The sequence below is a fragment of the Thalassophryne amazonica genome, chromosome 1 (assembly GCF_902500255.1).
Source record: "Thalassophryne amazonica chromosome 1, fThaAma1.1, whole genome shotgun sequence".
Classification (NCBI taxonomy): domain Eukaryota; kingdom Metazoa; phylum Chordata; class Actinopteri; order Batrachoidiformes; family Batrachoididae; genus Thalassophryne; species Thalassophryne amazonica.
The window spans coordinates 118309635-118325415 of record NC_047103.1 but is presented as its reverse complement, the minus strand read 5'-3'; the positions used below and the strand labels follow the sequence as shown (position 1 = coordinate 118325415).

At 38.6% G+C, this 15781-nt stretch overlaps 1 protein-coding gene across 1 annotated transcript in view; it reads left to right on the top strand.

The window, feature by feature from the left end:
- The first annotated feature begins 2010 nt into the window (after nt 1–2010).
- The window catches only part of runx1 (RUNX family transcription factor 1), a 31718-nt gene continuing 17947 nt past the window's right edge, over nt 2011–15781 (top strand). Inside the window, exons 1-4 of the mRNA XM_034173708.1 lie at nt 2011–2399; nt 5467–5618; nt 5710–5820; nt 15287–15443. Of these exons, the coding sequence (XP_034029599.1) occupies nt 2372–2399; nt 5467–5618; nt 5710–5820; nt 15287–15443 (448 nt within the window). The 5' untranslated portion in view covers nt 2011–2371. The remainder of the gene's footprint in view (nt 2400–5466; nt 5619–5709; nt 5821–15286; nt 15444–15781) is intronic.

Here is a 15781-nt window from a genome sequence, read left to right as displayed (position 1 = left end):
ACTTAAAGATACACCTGTGGTTGCTATTAAACAAAGTCTTATATTTATTTTCTATTGGTCACATTACTCTTGACACTAGCTGACTTTAAAAGCACAAATTAATTTGGAATAACTGCTTTGAGGAATTGGCTCAAGAGTATGGCATGCTGACATCGGTGTGTGTGTGTGTGTGTGTGTGTGTGTGTGTGTGTGTGTGTGTGTGTGTGTGTGTGTGTGTGTGTGTGTGTGTGTGTGTGTGTGTGTGTGTGTGTGTGTGTGTGTGAGTGAATGGGTGACCGCGAGTCATTACTGTAAAGCGCTTTGAGCTTCTAATTTAGATAGAAATACACCATGTAAACCAGAGATACACCCATGGTTCATTTTAAACACTAATATATTAGTCATATGACTTTGACATTGGGTAACCAAAGGTCAAACTCATTTAGAATGTCAATTTTGAGGACTTGGTGGTTCTATGAAACACTGATATGAAGTTGCAAGACCTTTTGACCTTGGGTAACTTAAATAAAAATTTTTTTTAAAAAGTCAAGGTCATAACTGTTTATCTCAAACAGTTTGGAACCATTGAATCTGGGGAAAGGGTTTTGTGTTCGTCAATGATAAAATGGTTCAGTTTTGGACAGAACTCGTGTTACTGAATCACCAATAATTAACTGACATAAATGTGGGACAAACAAGGAAGGTGTGGTGATGCCCAAGTAAGCTAGAAATAAACTTTTCTTCCTACAAACCAAACATTAAAGACAGAAAATTAAAATAATTTAATCAGGAGAATGTGTTATTGCTATTTTCATGCTACATTATTACCAGCAAACAAAAGAATGTGAAGGTTATGTAATCACCCCATCAGTTTATCAATTTGTCTGAGACATAAAGAGCCGTTTACAGAACAGTTTGATTATTGCAGCTCCTCTGAGGGTTACTGAGGGCACCTTCTAGTTTTCACAGTAATTTACAATTCAGCAAAACACGCATAAACACATGCAGATTGAATACTTAATAAATTTAAACTAACCGGCACTGAGAAAATGTCAATATTTAGGCAATATTTCATAAATGAGAAATTAAGATATTTTACATCTTATTGTATTACTGTTATTGTAAAGCATATAATTGTTATATATTATTAAACATATAAGCATATTAATATTTAGATATGCAAACAGCCTGTAATACTATTATACTTGAAAAAATGAAATCCATAGTTTTGGTTAAACTTGCTCTACTCTTCTACACATATAATTATTGTATGGCCTTGCCTTACAATATAAAGCGCCTTGGGGCAACTGTTTGTTGTGATTTGGCGCTATATAAAAAAATTGATTGATTGATTGATTGATTGATATTGTGTAGTTACGTAGTGTGTAATTTAGCGTTAGTTTAGACGTTGTGTAAAGGCACTCTTATGGTTAAGATCACGTACTGCCCCCTACCGCCTGCGTCTGGTACTGACACATACTGAGAGTTAAAATATTCTCAGCAGAAAATAAACTGTGTGGTCTTATAAATGGTACCTGAGATAGCGAGGAAATTACTGTAAAGAATTTCTGACTAAAACGCTTGAACAAAAGCGACGCAGGGGCTTTTTATATGTACAGAAAAATGTTTTTGTTATTTTTTACCAAAGCGTTTTATCACGTATTCAGATTTAAAAGCTACATTTATACATTTTTTTAATTTTTAACAACCTCTTGACTGTTACTTGTGTTCTCAAACAGCGTGTCTAATTTTCAGATTTTGATTCAGTCCGTTTCACGGCAGGAGGAAGTGCAGCATCACCCTCCACTCGCTCACAAACCCCTCCCTCTTACGGACGGACGGACCTCTGATTGGGCAAAACTCTCCATTGCGAACCGGCGGCCTGCTCTTCCATTGGCTGAGGGAAGGTGCGCAATTGACATGCAAATGTTGTGCTGCCGGTAAAAGGCTGGCGCTGACAGGCGGCCCGCTCATTCACGTGGGCGCGAACGCAGTCAGAGCGCCTTGAAAGTAGAGTTCGTGGGAAGTTTATTCCCTTTTATTTCCTGTTTTTCTGCTTGTGATGCCAAAACAAAAACAAATGTACCGAAACCAGCTTCCGGCGGCGAGGAGACGAACGAAGAAGGCTTTGTGAAATCCATCATCTGTGAGAGTCACGCACGGAGAGGACACGCTGATCTGCGCGGAATACTGTCTGGACGCACGGCACGCGCACCGAGCTGGATTACGCATTTCAGCAGCTTTTGTTTTTTGTTTTTTAAATGATTATTAAATGAAATAATAAGCAGAGATTGAGATAGTCCGCCGACAGCAGAAAGAAAATAAGGCATCCAGCGCCAGAAGCACCTCGGATATTAAAAATCAAGTCCGTGACACGCACTGTGGAGCACAAATGGTTTTTCTGTGGGACCCCAAATACGGTACAATTTTTTTTTAATCAAGTTATATGTCTTTTGATGTAACTGAGAACTGTTACAGACAACAACTCCTGAGCAATTATTAGTGACCAGAAAATTAGGCACAACTGGACACTGAAGAAGCGCACTAAGAATGCGTTTTTGTTTGTTTGTTTTTAATATATCAGGTTTTAAAACAGCTGCTGGGATGGGCTCCACCCCGTGACCCTTAATTGGAGTAAGCGGTTTGAAATGAAATACATTTAAAGTTTTCTAAATTAATATAATACCTTCATGTGACCCAAAACTGCAATCAGCGGTTTCGGCCTTAGAGGTCAGTGATATTTATTACAGTGGACACAGGTGCGTCTATTTTTTTGTCACTAAGTCTGACACCTGTACAAGACATTATTTAGAAACGCACAGTCCCCCCCCAGTAACACGCAGATGCGACTCATTGGCTGATCTTAATTTAATCTCTCTTTTTTTTGTCACAGTTCTCGGTCTCTTTCCATCATAACAGCAGCGCTGTTCCATTGGAATGTGTTCGTGTTTTCCGCTGAGAACTCAAGTGTTTAATTATCCTGAAAATGCTTTATCAGGTCACAGCACACAAACGGGTTACTTCATTTATATAATGCAATGCAAAATGTATACTGTTAATCCTTCTCTACACAATTAGTTTCCTTGTACTAAAAAAAAAAGATAACTTTTGATTATCTTTATAGTGTTTTGTCATCGCAGCAGGTTTGAGGACATTTCCACAATTAATACTTCTTTTGTATAGAACATATATTGAAAAAAAAGTCAAAGCATTTTTGAAACAACATACTGATAAGGTTTAGCCACATTTAATGCGCCTCAAGTTGTACAAATAATGAAAAGCTGCCATAATATTTATAATTAAGAACATGTCACCACCTTTCACATTTTAAACTATGTGATTTTTTTAAGGGGTTTTCCTTAAATTTATTGGCGGGGGGGGGGGGGGGGGGGGGGGAATCAGTTTTATCATTTTATGTATTTATTTTGTAATGTACTCAACGATAAATCTATGTAACTTTAAATTGAAAATGAGGATTATAACGTTACAATTAATTCATTTCTTCAAAGAAATAGAAAAAAAATGTCATTTTTTGTTTAGAATATAAATAATGGGATATTTAATTTTTTAATTTAATTTAATCCACTGAGAGAGAACAGAAAAAAACGCTACAATTGAATAAAAAATATAGAACTCCTAAATATCAGCGTGGTCATATATATTATTCAATTAAAATTTAACACAAAATATGCTTATTATTATTTTATTGATTGTTTTTTTAATGTTCAGATTTTTTTAATCTGAAACTGAAACTTGAGCACTATACGTTCTTATCTGTTTAATAATTCACCTTCTGACAGATTTTTATCTTTTGCTTGCTCCACTGAAAATACATAATATAATCTTAGAGAACACAAATAATGTTTATTATGCTTTTATACAAAATAAATAATGAATAAATAACATAAAAAGCTGTAAATGCTGCATTTATCCTGTCAGGTCTTTTGTGACATGTTTTTTTTTTAAGCTTGTGTTTGTGATGACTCAAGTTGAAATCTTGTTCACACACACCGAAACACATGTGAGCACCCTTTAAATTCACCTTTAAATTCATTAAAGTACATTATATGCAATATAGAAGTGACAGAATGGAAAATGTAATAAATTACTTAAATTAACAAGACAATAAATTTATTTAAAAAAAAAATCCACTTCCAGCTGTGACTGAAACATAGCTTTATGGGTCAGCTGTTCTTCTTTAAACTGACTGTCTTTACTAGCAAAGAAAATATAGTTATAACATTCTTTTAATGTAAAATATATGTGGGAGGATGACTGATTGAAGGTGAGGGGCATGTCAGATCTGGAGTTCCCGCTATGTTCTTTAAAATTTTGACCATGATTAAAATTTGCAAATTAACCTGTCATACTATTTATGTTCCATTTTTTTGAGTATGTGCCAGAAACACATTATGGAGGGAATGAGTGAAACGGTGTGTGTGTCCATTCTAAGCCTGGTAATGGCTGCACACACAGTCAAAAATCCCCTTCCTCTTTTGACAAATGTCACAGGTGGATTTAAATACTAACTGATCACTTTTGTCTAGACTCATTTCACTTTGTAAAGTTACACACAGCAATGTCACAGTGGAACCTGTAAAGTCCAAACCACCAGCATATGGCTACAATTCTGGGTTTCCTTCCTGCAGAGTATAGGTACTTCAGTAAGACAGGAGTTAGCCTGCTCATAAGTAGACTTTGGTTTGATTCCCAGTCACACCACCTTTCCATGTCATTGGACAAAACACGTTATCTCAGTCTGTCCAGCTGTAAATGGGTACAGGCCTCAGCTGGGGCAGTAACCTGTGATGGACTGGTATCCTGTCCAGGGGGAATAGACTCTCATCCACTCCGTCCTACAGATCTGGGATAAACACCAGCACCAGTGGGCTACAGGGCCCTGTCGGACTTACTTCACCAACAACCCAACAGATCCATTGACATTACACAAAAGGGATTAAAAAAACAAAAAACAACCTTAATACTGAACTGTGTATTATAAAAACACTGTGGTCTGCCACACTGAATATAAATTGTATTGTCATGTTTAGATGTCTGTTTTTATATAATTATGCAAAATGCAAAGTAAAACATCAGGCAGAATGTTCAGGATGTAGAAGTTCCTCAAGACAAAAGCTGATTTCAAGTGATAGAATTCCATCTTTTTAATTCTGTGCACAACTTTTGTTCTATACCCTGTCAGGTACCCTGACAGAGAAGCCCCATAATTTGAACCTTACCATGACCTTGAAACTGAGTTGTACCAAACCGTGAGGGAGGGGACCCCACTACAGATTGTAACATGACTACATCTGTTCTACATTACAACATCTTCATATCACTGAGAATGTCCACACGTTTGGGGACATAAATACACCAAATCTGCTTCTTATAAAATATGTTTTTGTTGAATTCACTTAAAATTCAAGGTAAAGTGATATTTATTGCTGCCATAATAATGTTTTTTTTCTTCTTCTTCTTCTACAGACCCTGCCCCTGGCCGTCGTTACACTCCTCCCTCCACCACCTTAGCCACGGCGGGGAAGATGACTGAGGCCCTGCCCCTGGGCACTCAGGAGGTTGGAGGTGGGGCTGGTCTAGTGGGGAAACTGCGTATGGCGGACCGTGGCATGGTGGAGGTACATTTTTGGTCTATAATCCCTAAAATTCTTGTAACATCAACAACTGACAGCTGAGTTTGGAAGGTAATACTTCTGTTTGATGTCACAGGTGATCTCAGATCATCCAGGAGAGCTGGTGAAGACGGACAGCCCCAACTTTCTGTGCTCTGTTCTACCCACACACTGGAGGTGTAACAAGACTCTGCCTATTGCTTTTAAGGTATGTTCTCACTCAGAACATCCTGCTCACAGATTATCTAACAAAGTCATATGTGGAAGATGATCAACACGTTATTTTTATTTTAGGATCCTGCATTGTTGGATGTTTCAGTCATTAATCTGCTTTGTTACTGTGACATACCTTACATTAATCTTTATGTCAGATACAGTGAGGGGCAAAGGCTTAATAAAATAAAACATAATAATAATAGTAATAACAACAACAACAACAATAATAATAATAATAATTATTATTATTATTATTTTATTTATTTTACTAATTGAAAGGATCAGATACAGAACACAGTATCTCAAAAGTCCCACATTTTTATGTGAGGCCACCATGCACTTTACTGCTTAGGTAACTATTAGTGTGCAAAATATTAAAGAAATTGAACACATTATTTTAATATTACTTATCCATGCATTTTCTAGTGCATTTTCCTTTCAAGCCCATTTTCCTTTCTGCAACATACATGCTCATCCTGGTGCACATCAGACACTATCTCAACTATCGGGATTGGTGGGACAATCTGGAACATAATTTTTGTCTGTTCAAAATTTCGAGGCCGATAGAAGTCATTGCGAACCCAACTGGGTCATCTGCAAGCTAGCGGCAACTTCACTGGGCCATCTGTAATGTCACGGTAACCGTGCTGCAGGGTGATGGCATTAGACTTGTACCAGACACTGATGCAAATCTGTATATGATCTGTTATCCTAAAGCTCACAGCGGCAGCACAGCAAGCAGGCGGTGGAATTCTCCATCCCATGAATAGGTGTCACCAGTGGCAAGGTCACTGCCAGCTTCAGCTCTGCCTCTTTTTATGGCTTCAGATGCCGTTTACATCCCGATTTATATCTGTAACCTAACTGGAAACTAACAGGAACATGTGGACACTAGGCATTATAAAAGGATTTTTCTTCAAAATGGAAAGAATTTACATCATCCCCCACATTTCTGTTCTTTGTTGTTTTTTTTAATAATGTCATTCTTCACTTTCATTATTTGCAACTTTGGTTCTTTATGTGTGAATTAAGGACAGCCCTGTGGCTTAGTGGTTAGCACTGTTGCCTCAGATCAAGAAGGACGTAGGATCACTTTCTGTGTGGAGTTTGCATGTTCTCCCCATGTTTGCGTGGGTTCCCTCCGGGTGTTTCGGCTTCCTCCCACTTCCAAAGACATGAAGGTTAAGGGCCTTTCACACCGGGGCTGCTTCGAGTTGCGTCGGGCGTCGTCAGGATGATGCCACGTGGAAGTAACCCAGTGCCGAGACAATGCAGCTCAATGCCACAACAGCGTGAGGGGTGCAAAGGACGAAGCAAATCGGACGCCAAAAATTAAACATTTAATTTTTTTTTTTTTTTTTTTTGCGTCCTGTGCTCGACGCAGAAATTAAGTGGTTTCAGGCAAAATGGAATCTTTAGCCATCGAGTGTGAATGACTCCACAGGTGTGTAGTGTCAAGTGTGCAAATGACTTTGTTTGTCTATATGTGGCCCTTCTACAGACTGGAGTCCTCTCTGGGGTGTACCCTGTCTCCTGCCCTGTGACTGCTGGGATAGGCTCCAGCCCCACATGACCCTTAACTGGAGAAAGCGGGTGTAGAAAATGAATGAATGTGTGATAACACACACACAGCTATGAAAGTGCAGAATAGCCAATTGTCAGATTAATTTTGGTCCTTTTAGTGGAAAGGCAATAACTTATAATTTGAGAGTGAGTAAATATTTAGGGATCTTACTGCACTATGCCGCATAAATTCAATTGTGGCTTCCAGAATTGCTCGAAATGTCTGTTTCTATTTTGGCCCAGATTCAGTCAGATAAGGCAACTTTATCATCAAATTTTATTCATTTTTTGTTATTTTACAGGAATAAACTTCAAGCAGACCAGACAAATTGAGGTGCCATCTGCTATAGCCATATTATTAACACAGAACAGATGCCAGAGCACAAGACTGACAAAACAGGCAGCAAGTGAAATGTTGAAGCTAAGGGCTGTGTTAGACCTTGACAATTTAGCCAGCGTATGTCAACATATGAAAAATAAGCCAAATACGCTGAATATGTTGAATAAGTTATGCAGCTGTCACACCATGACAATGTAGCCAGCGTATGCTGAAAGCACCATTTGCACCGAGCAGTTCGGGTCGGTATGGTACGGGTTGAAACAGTTAAGTCTGGCTTGGTTTGCATTTCCACCTCCAGCTGAACCCTTTTGTTTGGTAGGCGGTGCATGGAGATATTGACAAGCACATCATTGAGCACACTTACACAGGAAATTTTGCTGAGTAAAATTTACTCTGCTGGGATAGCATTTGATCCCAGTCTAAATAGAATAAATTACACTCTATCATAGAGTGAAACAACTTGACAGTTGTCTCAGACTGATCGGTCCTCCCCCTAAGCATTGCTCTGCCCCGCCTCCACTGCGCATGTGCCCAGCTGCCCATGTGACTCAGAGTCTCTCCACCCAAAGTGATCTAATGGATTAATGGGATTATTAAACATCAGATGACAAGGTAAAACCTCTTGGATCATTCTATAGTCAGTTTTAAGCAGAAACAAGGTTTGATTTGGTGACACTTCTAAATGTCCGACACGCAGTGAACGCATCAGCAAATAGCTCATGTAGCCTGTGGCGCTCTGATTGTTTCCTCCGTCTGTTCTTATGGAATAATGCTGAATTAATGTGGACATGATTGTTGTACAAAAGTTTCAGATATCTGTCGCTGAGATAGATGATGACTGGAGCGCAGTTTTAAGCAGAAATGAGGTGATAATCAGTGAACCGTGGCTGATGACTCATGTGCAGTGAAGGGAGGGCTGACGGGGGACTGTTCGGTCGGCAGCGCCGTCTGGCCAGTGCAAGTGGTTTTACTGCAATAAGAGTTGATTGACACTGTTTTGAGTTGATTTAACTCTGTGATAGAGTATATGTCACTCTATTTGGACTGGCATCAAATGCTATCCCAGCAGAGTAAATTTTACTTAGCAAAATTTCCTGTGTACACTGTCATGTGGCCTCTCCATTCCACACAGGGGCCAAAGACAGTAATTTAGCATTTTTAATATGTCATTAAATTTTATTGTTGTCTTGGTGGTTCGTGGAATTTATTTTCATGACATGCAGAATGCTGAAGAATCGACTGATGCCTGTAATAAACACTGATGTGAATGAATGAGGCGCTGTGACTCTTTCATCTTTTAAAATAAGTTAATATTCTTGTTGTGGCACAAAGCACCAGCGGCCTCTGGTACAGGCTGAGAAACGCACTGGGAGCAGACAAACCACAGAGGGACTTCTTTAAAAACGCTACATTTCTTCAGCAACGACAAGGAACTAAAGTATTTTCAGAGGTCATTTTCCAAAATCAGGATGCTTTATATGTGCTTTAAGTTTTCATCAGGCTGTGATGATGAATCACAGCATTTATGTTTTATCAAAGGGTTTTGCTGTAATATAATATAAATTGAAGTGTTTTGCAGGGAAACAGAAAGTTGCTTTTTGAAAAGGGAAGAACCCTGATAGCAGATCTTGATCTGTGGTGGAATCTAACTTTATGTTGAAATGTCCTCTTATTTTGAAAGATTGTTGTACATGTAAACAGGAAGTGTTCCGGGAACAATATCTGAATTTGTGGAGGTTAAGATGCTAACATTTCAGTATTGTGGCAAGAGCTAAATAATGGCTCAGAGATTAATAAGCATAAAGAACCGTCTCCTTGTATCATTCACACATAACAGAATAGGTCAAGTAGCATTTTGGTGTTGGAGAAGAAATCTGTCGCTCTGAGCCTTGAATGGGCAAGGAAGCAATAGTTACCCATGGACGACATGAAGTAAATGATAGAGTGAAGGCAGAGATCCTGGAGCTGTGGAGTTATACTTTGGGATTGTATGCCATCTGCCAAGACACCTGAGGTAGTTAGCAGTGCGAAGAAAAATGTCTTGGGTCTGGGAGTTACCCATCTATCAAAGTTCTGTCTGAGTCACAAATATTCAAAAGGTCAAAATAAGACAACATGACATGACTAGCAGTAGTAAGGATCATGGTTGGCAAGTCATGGAGTCAAAAGCACAAGCACAAGGATGTCCTTTCTTGTACTCTGTAAAGATGATAACTGTGTCCCAAACTGAAACAAGGTTGTTTGCAAAGTCAGTACAACAGCATCTCCACTCACCTGCAGATCAGCTCCAGTACTGCAGATCCCCGAAGCTTTCTCCGCCCTCAGCTTTTTCACCACTTTTGCAATCTTGATAATATTTGTCATGTGATGAACATATTTCATGCCAGTCCAATAGAAATATGTTTAGATGCACAGATACATATATCTGATTACAATACACTTGCAAAAATCAGCTTTATGAATGAAACTGTCTGTGATTTATTTATGTATTTATTTATTTATTTGCAGAGTTAAACTGTCTTCTAAAACATTAACATTACTCATCATCACCAGTATGACATGCAGTTATTTATTTATTTATTCATTCGTTTATTTGGGATGTGTTATTGTGTATCTGCTTGTGTATGAGTGGCAGCAGATGGCTTTGCTGCACTTTCAGACAAAATGCATTTGTGGAAAAGGAGCTTTTAGCCGCAAACCAACAATTGATTGATTTATTGAGCATTATGCATTAGTGTGTGCACGTGTATGTGTGAGTGTGAATTCTGAACATTATGCATCATCATGGAGTGTCATGAGCGGATGTCACTGCCTCTCACTGATAATGGATAATTGTTATGGTCTGTGTGGTGCACACACACACACACACACACACACACACACACACACACACACACACACACACACACACACACACACACACACACACACACACACACACACACACAGTGTTGATTTGCTTTGTTTATTTTGTTGGACTGGTTCAGTGCTGGTAATCTCTCCAGTTTATATTTATCAGTCTCAGTTTTTGAAAAGTGGAATTTCAACATCTCTGGTGTGCAAAAACATATGGGGAATTGCCAATAATTGTTTGGAAGAGAAAAATATTTTTGTAAAATTTTGTAAGGAAATTATATAATTAAAAAATAAATAATTACAGCTGTTGAAGCACAAAAAAGTGAATGCAAATGCATATATAAATTACAACTGAAGGTCACCATATTGTAAAAAATAAAAAAGGTTATCCTGGTATTCATTTTCTGAATCCTGTTATTCTAGCTAAAGTGGACTGGAGCCTATTCCAGCAGTTATTAGGTGGGAGGCGGACCAAGCCACCAGTCTTTCGCAGGAATGACACATAGAACTACAACCACATCCACACTCTCATCTACGGTCAGTTGAATCCATGAAACATTTTTTACAGGAGAAGGTTTTTATTATTTTTCTCAAGGTATTGCTTGCTTGCATCATACCTTTGACACCTATAGTACCCTACTAGAGGTAATAAATCATAAAATGTGGTGGCTTCAGTTTTAGGTGGGTGACCAAATAAAGACAATGGAGTTGGGCCTTCGTTGAATTAAACAGTTGAAACTTTACTTAAAAAGGACAAAACATATCCTGATTATTCAGAATCAATTATAGTTCAAATCTAATATGAAAAGAAGACTACAGATGACCACTTTTGGCCTTAATTTGCATCTGCATACTTAGATACCTATCTCATCATGGGGGATCAGTTTCTGTTTTCCCAGAAAGACAATTTTAAATTTGACATGAAATGAAGTAATGAAGTGAACATATGCAAACATTAAAGTGATTAAATGCACATACATGGAATCTACCAGTAATCTCCATTCCGAATGTCAAAATCATTGTAGGTCTACTCATCATCAAAATCTGACTCATCATCTACACCTCGGTTATCAGTGGCCGCTAACTTATTAAGGAAAGCCTGTGCCTCTTCTGAAGATATCTCGCAAGTTTCTGATCATCTCAGACTTTAGCTGCCTTGACACCAAGCTGCTCAGTGTACATAGGTTGTTGTGGAAAAGCCCTGATATTAGGTTTCAAAAAGGCAGAAGCTACTTGTGACTTCTGAAGACATAACCTCAATGTTATTCCTTAAACACTTTGTACTTACTTATATGTCGAGGCAAAATTACCTGCAACAGTGGCCCAGCTCCTGGAGTTCTGGTCTCACTGTATGAAATACATTAAGAATGAACACATGATGCATGGAGTTGGGACCTTCTTGCACATGATGGAATCCATGTTCACCTGTAGATGACAAAATCAGTGAAATCTCAGTTTTGGAAAAAAGAGGAGTTGGGCCCTTATTGAATTTCCCTATTCAATTTAGAATCACAAGTTCACTTAACCTGCATGTTTTTAGAGGTGGGAGGAAACAAAACAGCAATTTTGTTCCATTAAAATATTATTAGTGGAAGCAGTTTTCCATCAGTTCTTGTGTAGTCTTTGACTATTGCTTTCACATCAACTTTTTCAGCATCCTTAACCTTCAAGCGTCCAAGTGGGGTCATATATTTTTGTGCACAATTTTTCTAATTTTTATCAGAAAAAAGGTTCCTACCATGAATTTCTCAATGTATTTGTCCTGCATTTGTTCACAGAATTTTGCAAGAATCGGCCATTCCATGGGGCAAGTATAATCTAAACTTGTGCAGGGTCACTTATGACCCCTGGGAAGATCTATGAGATTTTATAGCTTCAGATGGTATTGTAATTGGCAAACTCTAATCATTATATTTCACTGTTTTGCAGGGAAGCACGACAAACAGACCTAGAATAGCAAGATTTACAGCTGCACAAGCATTGAGACTGATTCTTGATACCCAGAGTGACAAATATACAACCCCTGGCAATAATTATGGAATCATTGGCCTCGGAGGATGTTCATTCAGTTGTTTAATTTTGTAGGAAAAAAGCAGATCACAGACATGACACAAAACTAAAGTAATTTCAAATGGCAACTTTCTGGCTTTAAGAAACACTATAAGAAATCAAGAAAAAAAATTGTGGCAGTCAGTAACAGTTACTTTTTTAGACCAAGCAGAGGGAAAAAAATATGGACTCACTCAGTTCTGAGGAATAAATTATGGAATCACCCTGTAAATTTTCATCCCCAAAACTAACACCTGCATCAAATCAGATCTGCTCGTTAGTCTGCATCTAAAAAGGAGTGATCACACCTTGGAGAGCTGTTGCGGACTGACATGAATCATGGCTCCAACACGAGAGATGTCAATTGAAACAAAGGAGAGGATTATCAAACTCTTAAAAGAGGGTAAATCATCACGCAATGTTGCAAAAGATGTTGGTTGTTCACAGTCAGCTGTGTCTAAACTCTGGACCAAATACAAACAACATTGGAAGGTTGTTAAAGGCAAACATACTGGTAGACCAAAGAAGACATCAAAGCGTCAAGACAGAAAACTTAAAGCAATATGTCTCAAAAATCGAAAATGCACAACAAAACAAATGAGGAACAAATGGGTGGAAACTGGAGTCAACGTCTGTGACCGAACTGTAAGAAACTGCCTAAAGGAAATGGGATTTACATACAGAAAAGCTAAACAAAAGCCATCATTAACACCTAAACAGAAAAAAACAAGGTTACAATGGGCTAAGGAAAAGCAATCGTGGACTGTGGATGACTGGATGAAAGTCATATTCACTGATGAATCTCGAATCTGCATTGGGCAAGGTGATGATGCTGGAACTTTTGTTTGGTGCAGTTCCAGTGAGATTTATAAAGATGACTGCCTGAAGAGAACATGTAAATTTCCACAGTCATTGATGATGTGGGGCTGCATGTCAGGTAAAGGCACTGGGGAGATGGCTGTCATTACATCATCAATAAATGCACAAGTTTACGTTGATATTTTGGACAATTGAAAGGATGTTTGGGGATGATGAAATCATTTTTCAAGATGATAATGCATCTTGCCATAGAGCAAAAACTGTGACAACATTCCTTGCAAAAAGACACATAAAGTCAATGTCATGGCCTGCAAATAGTCCGGATCTTGATCCAATTGAAAATCTTTGGTGAAAGTTGAAGAAAATGGTCCATGACAAGGCTCCAACCTGCAAAGCTGATCTGGCAACAGCAATCAGAGAAAGTTGGAGCCAGATTGATGAAGAGTACTGTTTGTCACTCATTAAGTCCATGCCTCAGAGACTGCAAGCTGTTATAAAAGCCAGAGGTGGTGCAACAAAATACTAGTCATGTGTTGGAGCGTTCTTTTGTTTTTCATGATTCCATAATTTTTTCCTCAGAATTGAGTGATTCCATATTTTTTCCCTCTGCTTGGTCTGAAAAAGTAACTGTTACTGACTGCCACAATTATTTTTCCTGATTTCTTATAGTGTTTCTTAAAGCCAGAAAGTTGCCATTTGAAATGACTTTAGTTTTGTGTCATGTCTGTGATCTGCTTTTTTTCTACAAAATTAAACAACTGAATGAACATCTTCCGAGGCCAGTGATTCCACAATGTTTGCCAGGGGTTGTATTAGAGCATGAAATGAATATGAAGAACCCTAAGCAATCATTTATATAGAAGTATTCCAATACAAAGTCAATGGGATCATAAGTAACCCCACTAAAATAGCTTGGTCGATTGAGGGTTAACAGTTGAACGATGTTATTTCCCTGCATACTGCTATTCGAGCAGGGTATTGTTATCGCTCGTGTGTGTGTGTGTGTGTGTGTGTGTGTGTGTGTGTGTGTGTGTGTGTGTGTGTGTGTGTGTGTGTGTGTGTGTGTGTGTGTGTGTGTGTGTGTGTGTGTGTAACTAAAGCAAACTGCTGGGTGGATTTTCAGCAACCTTAGTGGGAATATTGGATTGATCTCTTCAGATGATTAACCTTTGGAACAGATTGGTCAATGGTCAAGGCCAAGGACTAGCAAAACATAGCCATAGTATCTCTGGTACTAATTTGGCTTGAGATTTGTTCAAAAACTCACATTGATCAGCAAAGTATTTGTGATTGATTAGTAAAACGTGTAGGCGGAACAGTGGCTGAGTAGTTAGTACTGTTGTTTCATAGCAAGAAGGTCCTGGGATTGTGTCCCACCTTGTCCTTTCTGTGTGGAGTTTGCATGTTCCCTCCATGCTTGCATGGGTTCCCCTGGTGCTCCGGCTTCCTCCACCAAAGAAAGTTAGGTCATTTGGAAACTTGAAACTGACTGTAGGTGTGTGAATGTGTTTATCTGTCTATATGTGTACCCCACCTCTTACCCTACAACTCCTGGTATAGGCTCCATTCCCCACGTGACCCTTGATTGGAGTGAGAGGGTATAGAAAACAAATGAATGGTGTAACTGTCTACATGATGCAATTCATGAACACAAAAATATCTCAGTGTGCAGAACTCACAGGGTGTGCATCAGCCCTCTGACTCCTTTTATTATCTTAATGTTTGGTTTGCATTGTCATTACTTCATCTTTATTGTGTCTGATAGAAGACAGAATTTCACTGTTTTTTATGATAAATCACTTCCACATCCTTTCTTCTTCTGTGTTGCTAGGTGGTTGCCCTCGGTGACATCCCTGATGGCACCTTAGTAACCGTGATGGCTGGAAATGACGAGAACTACTCTGCCGAGCTTCGCAACGCTACGGCTGCCATCAAAAACCAAGTGGCCCGCTTCAATGACCTACGCTTTGTTGGTCGCAGTGGGAGGGGTAAACAAAAACTCAAGCATTTGATATGTGCACACAAACGGCTTTATTAATGTGGTCCAGTTTGAATGATGTTGGCACAAAGATGTAATAAGAACACTGCTTCACAAACACTGACAGTGCTATCAGGCGTTTGAATGTTATGCAAAATATATTTAAAACCATGGATTACAATAGGGAAGTACCTGTGAATAACAACACTATTCACACAACTTCCTCATAACACCTGATTCAATATCCACTTCTCTCTGCCACCCTGTTTTTAACTGCTATATTAGACCACAGTTATTCAAAATGATTCTGAGGTAAATGCTCCAACGTATCTGTTTAAACGTTATTCA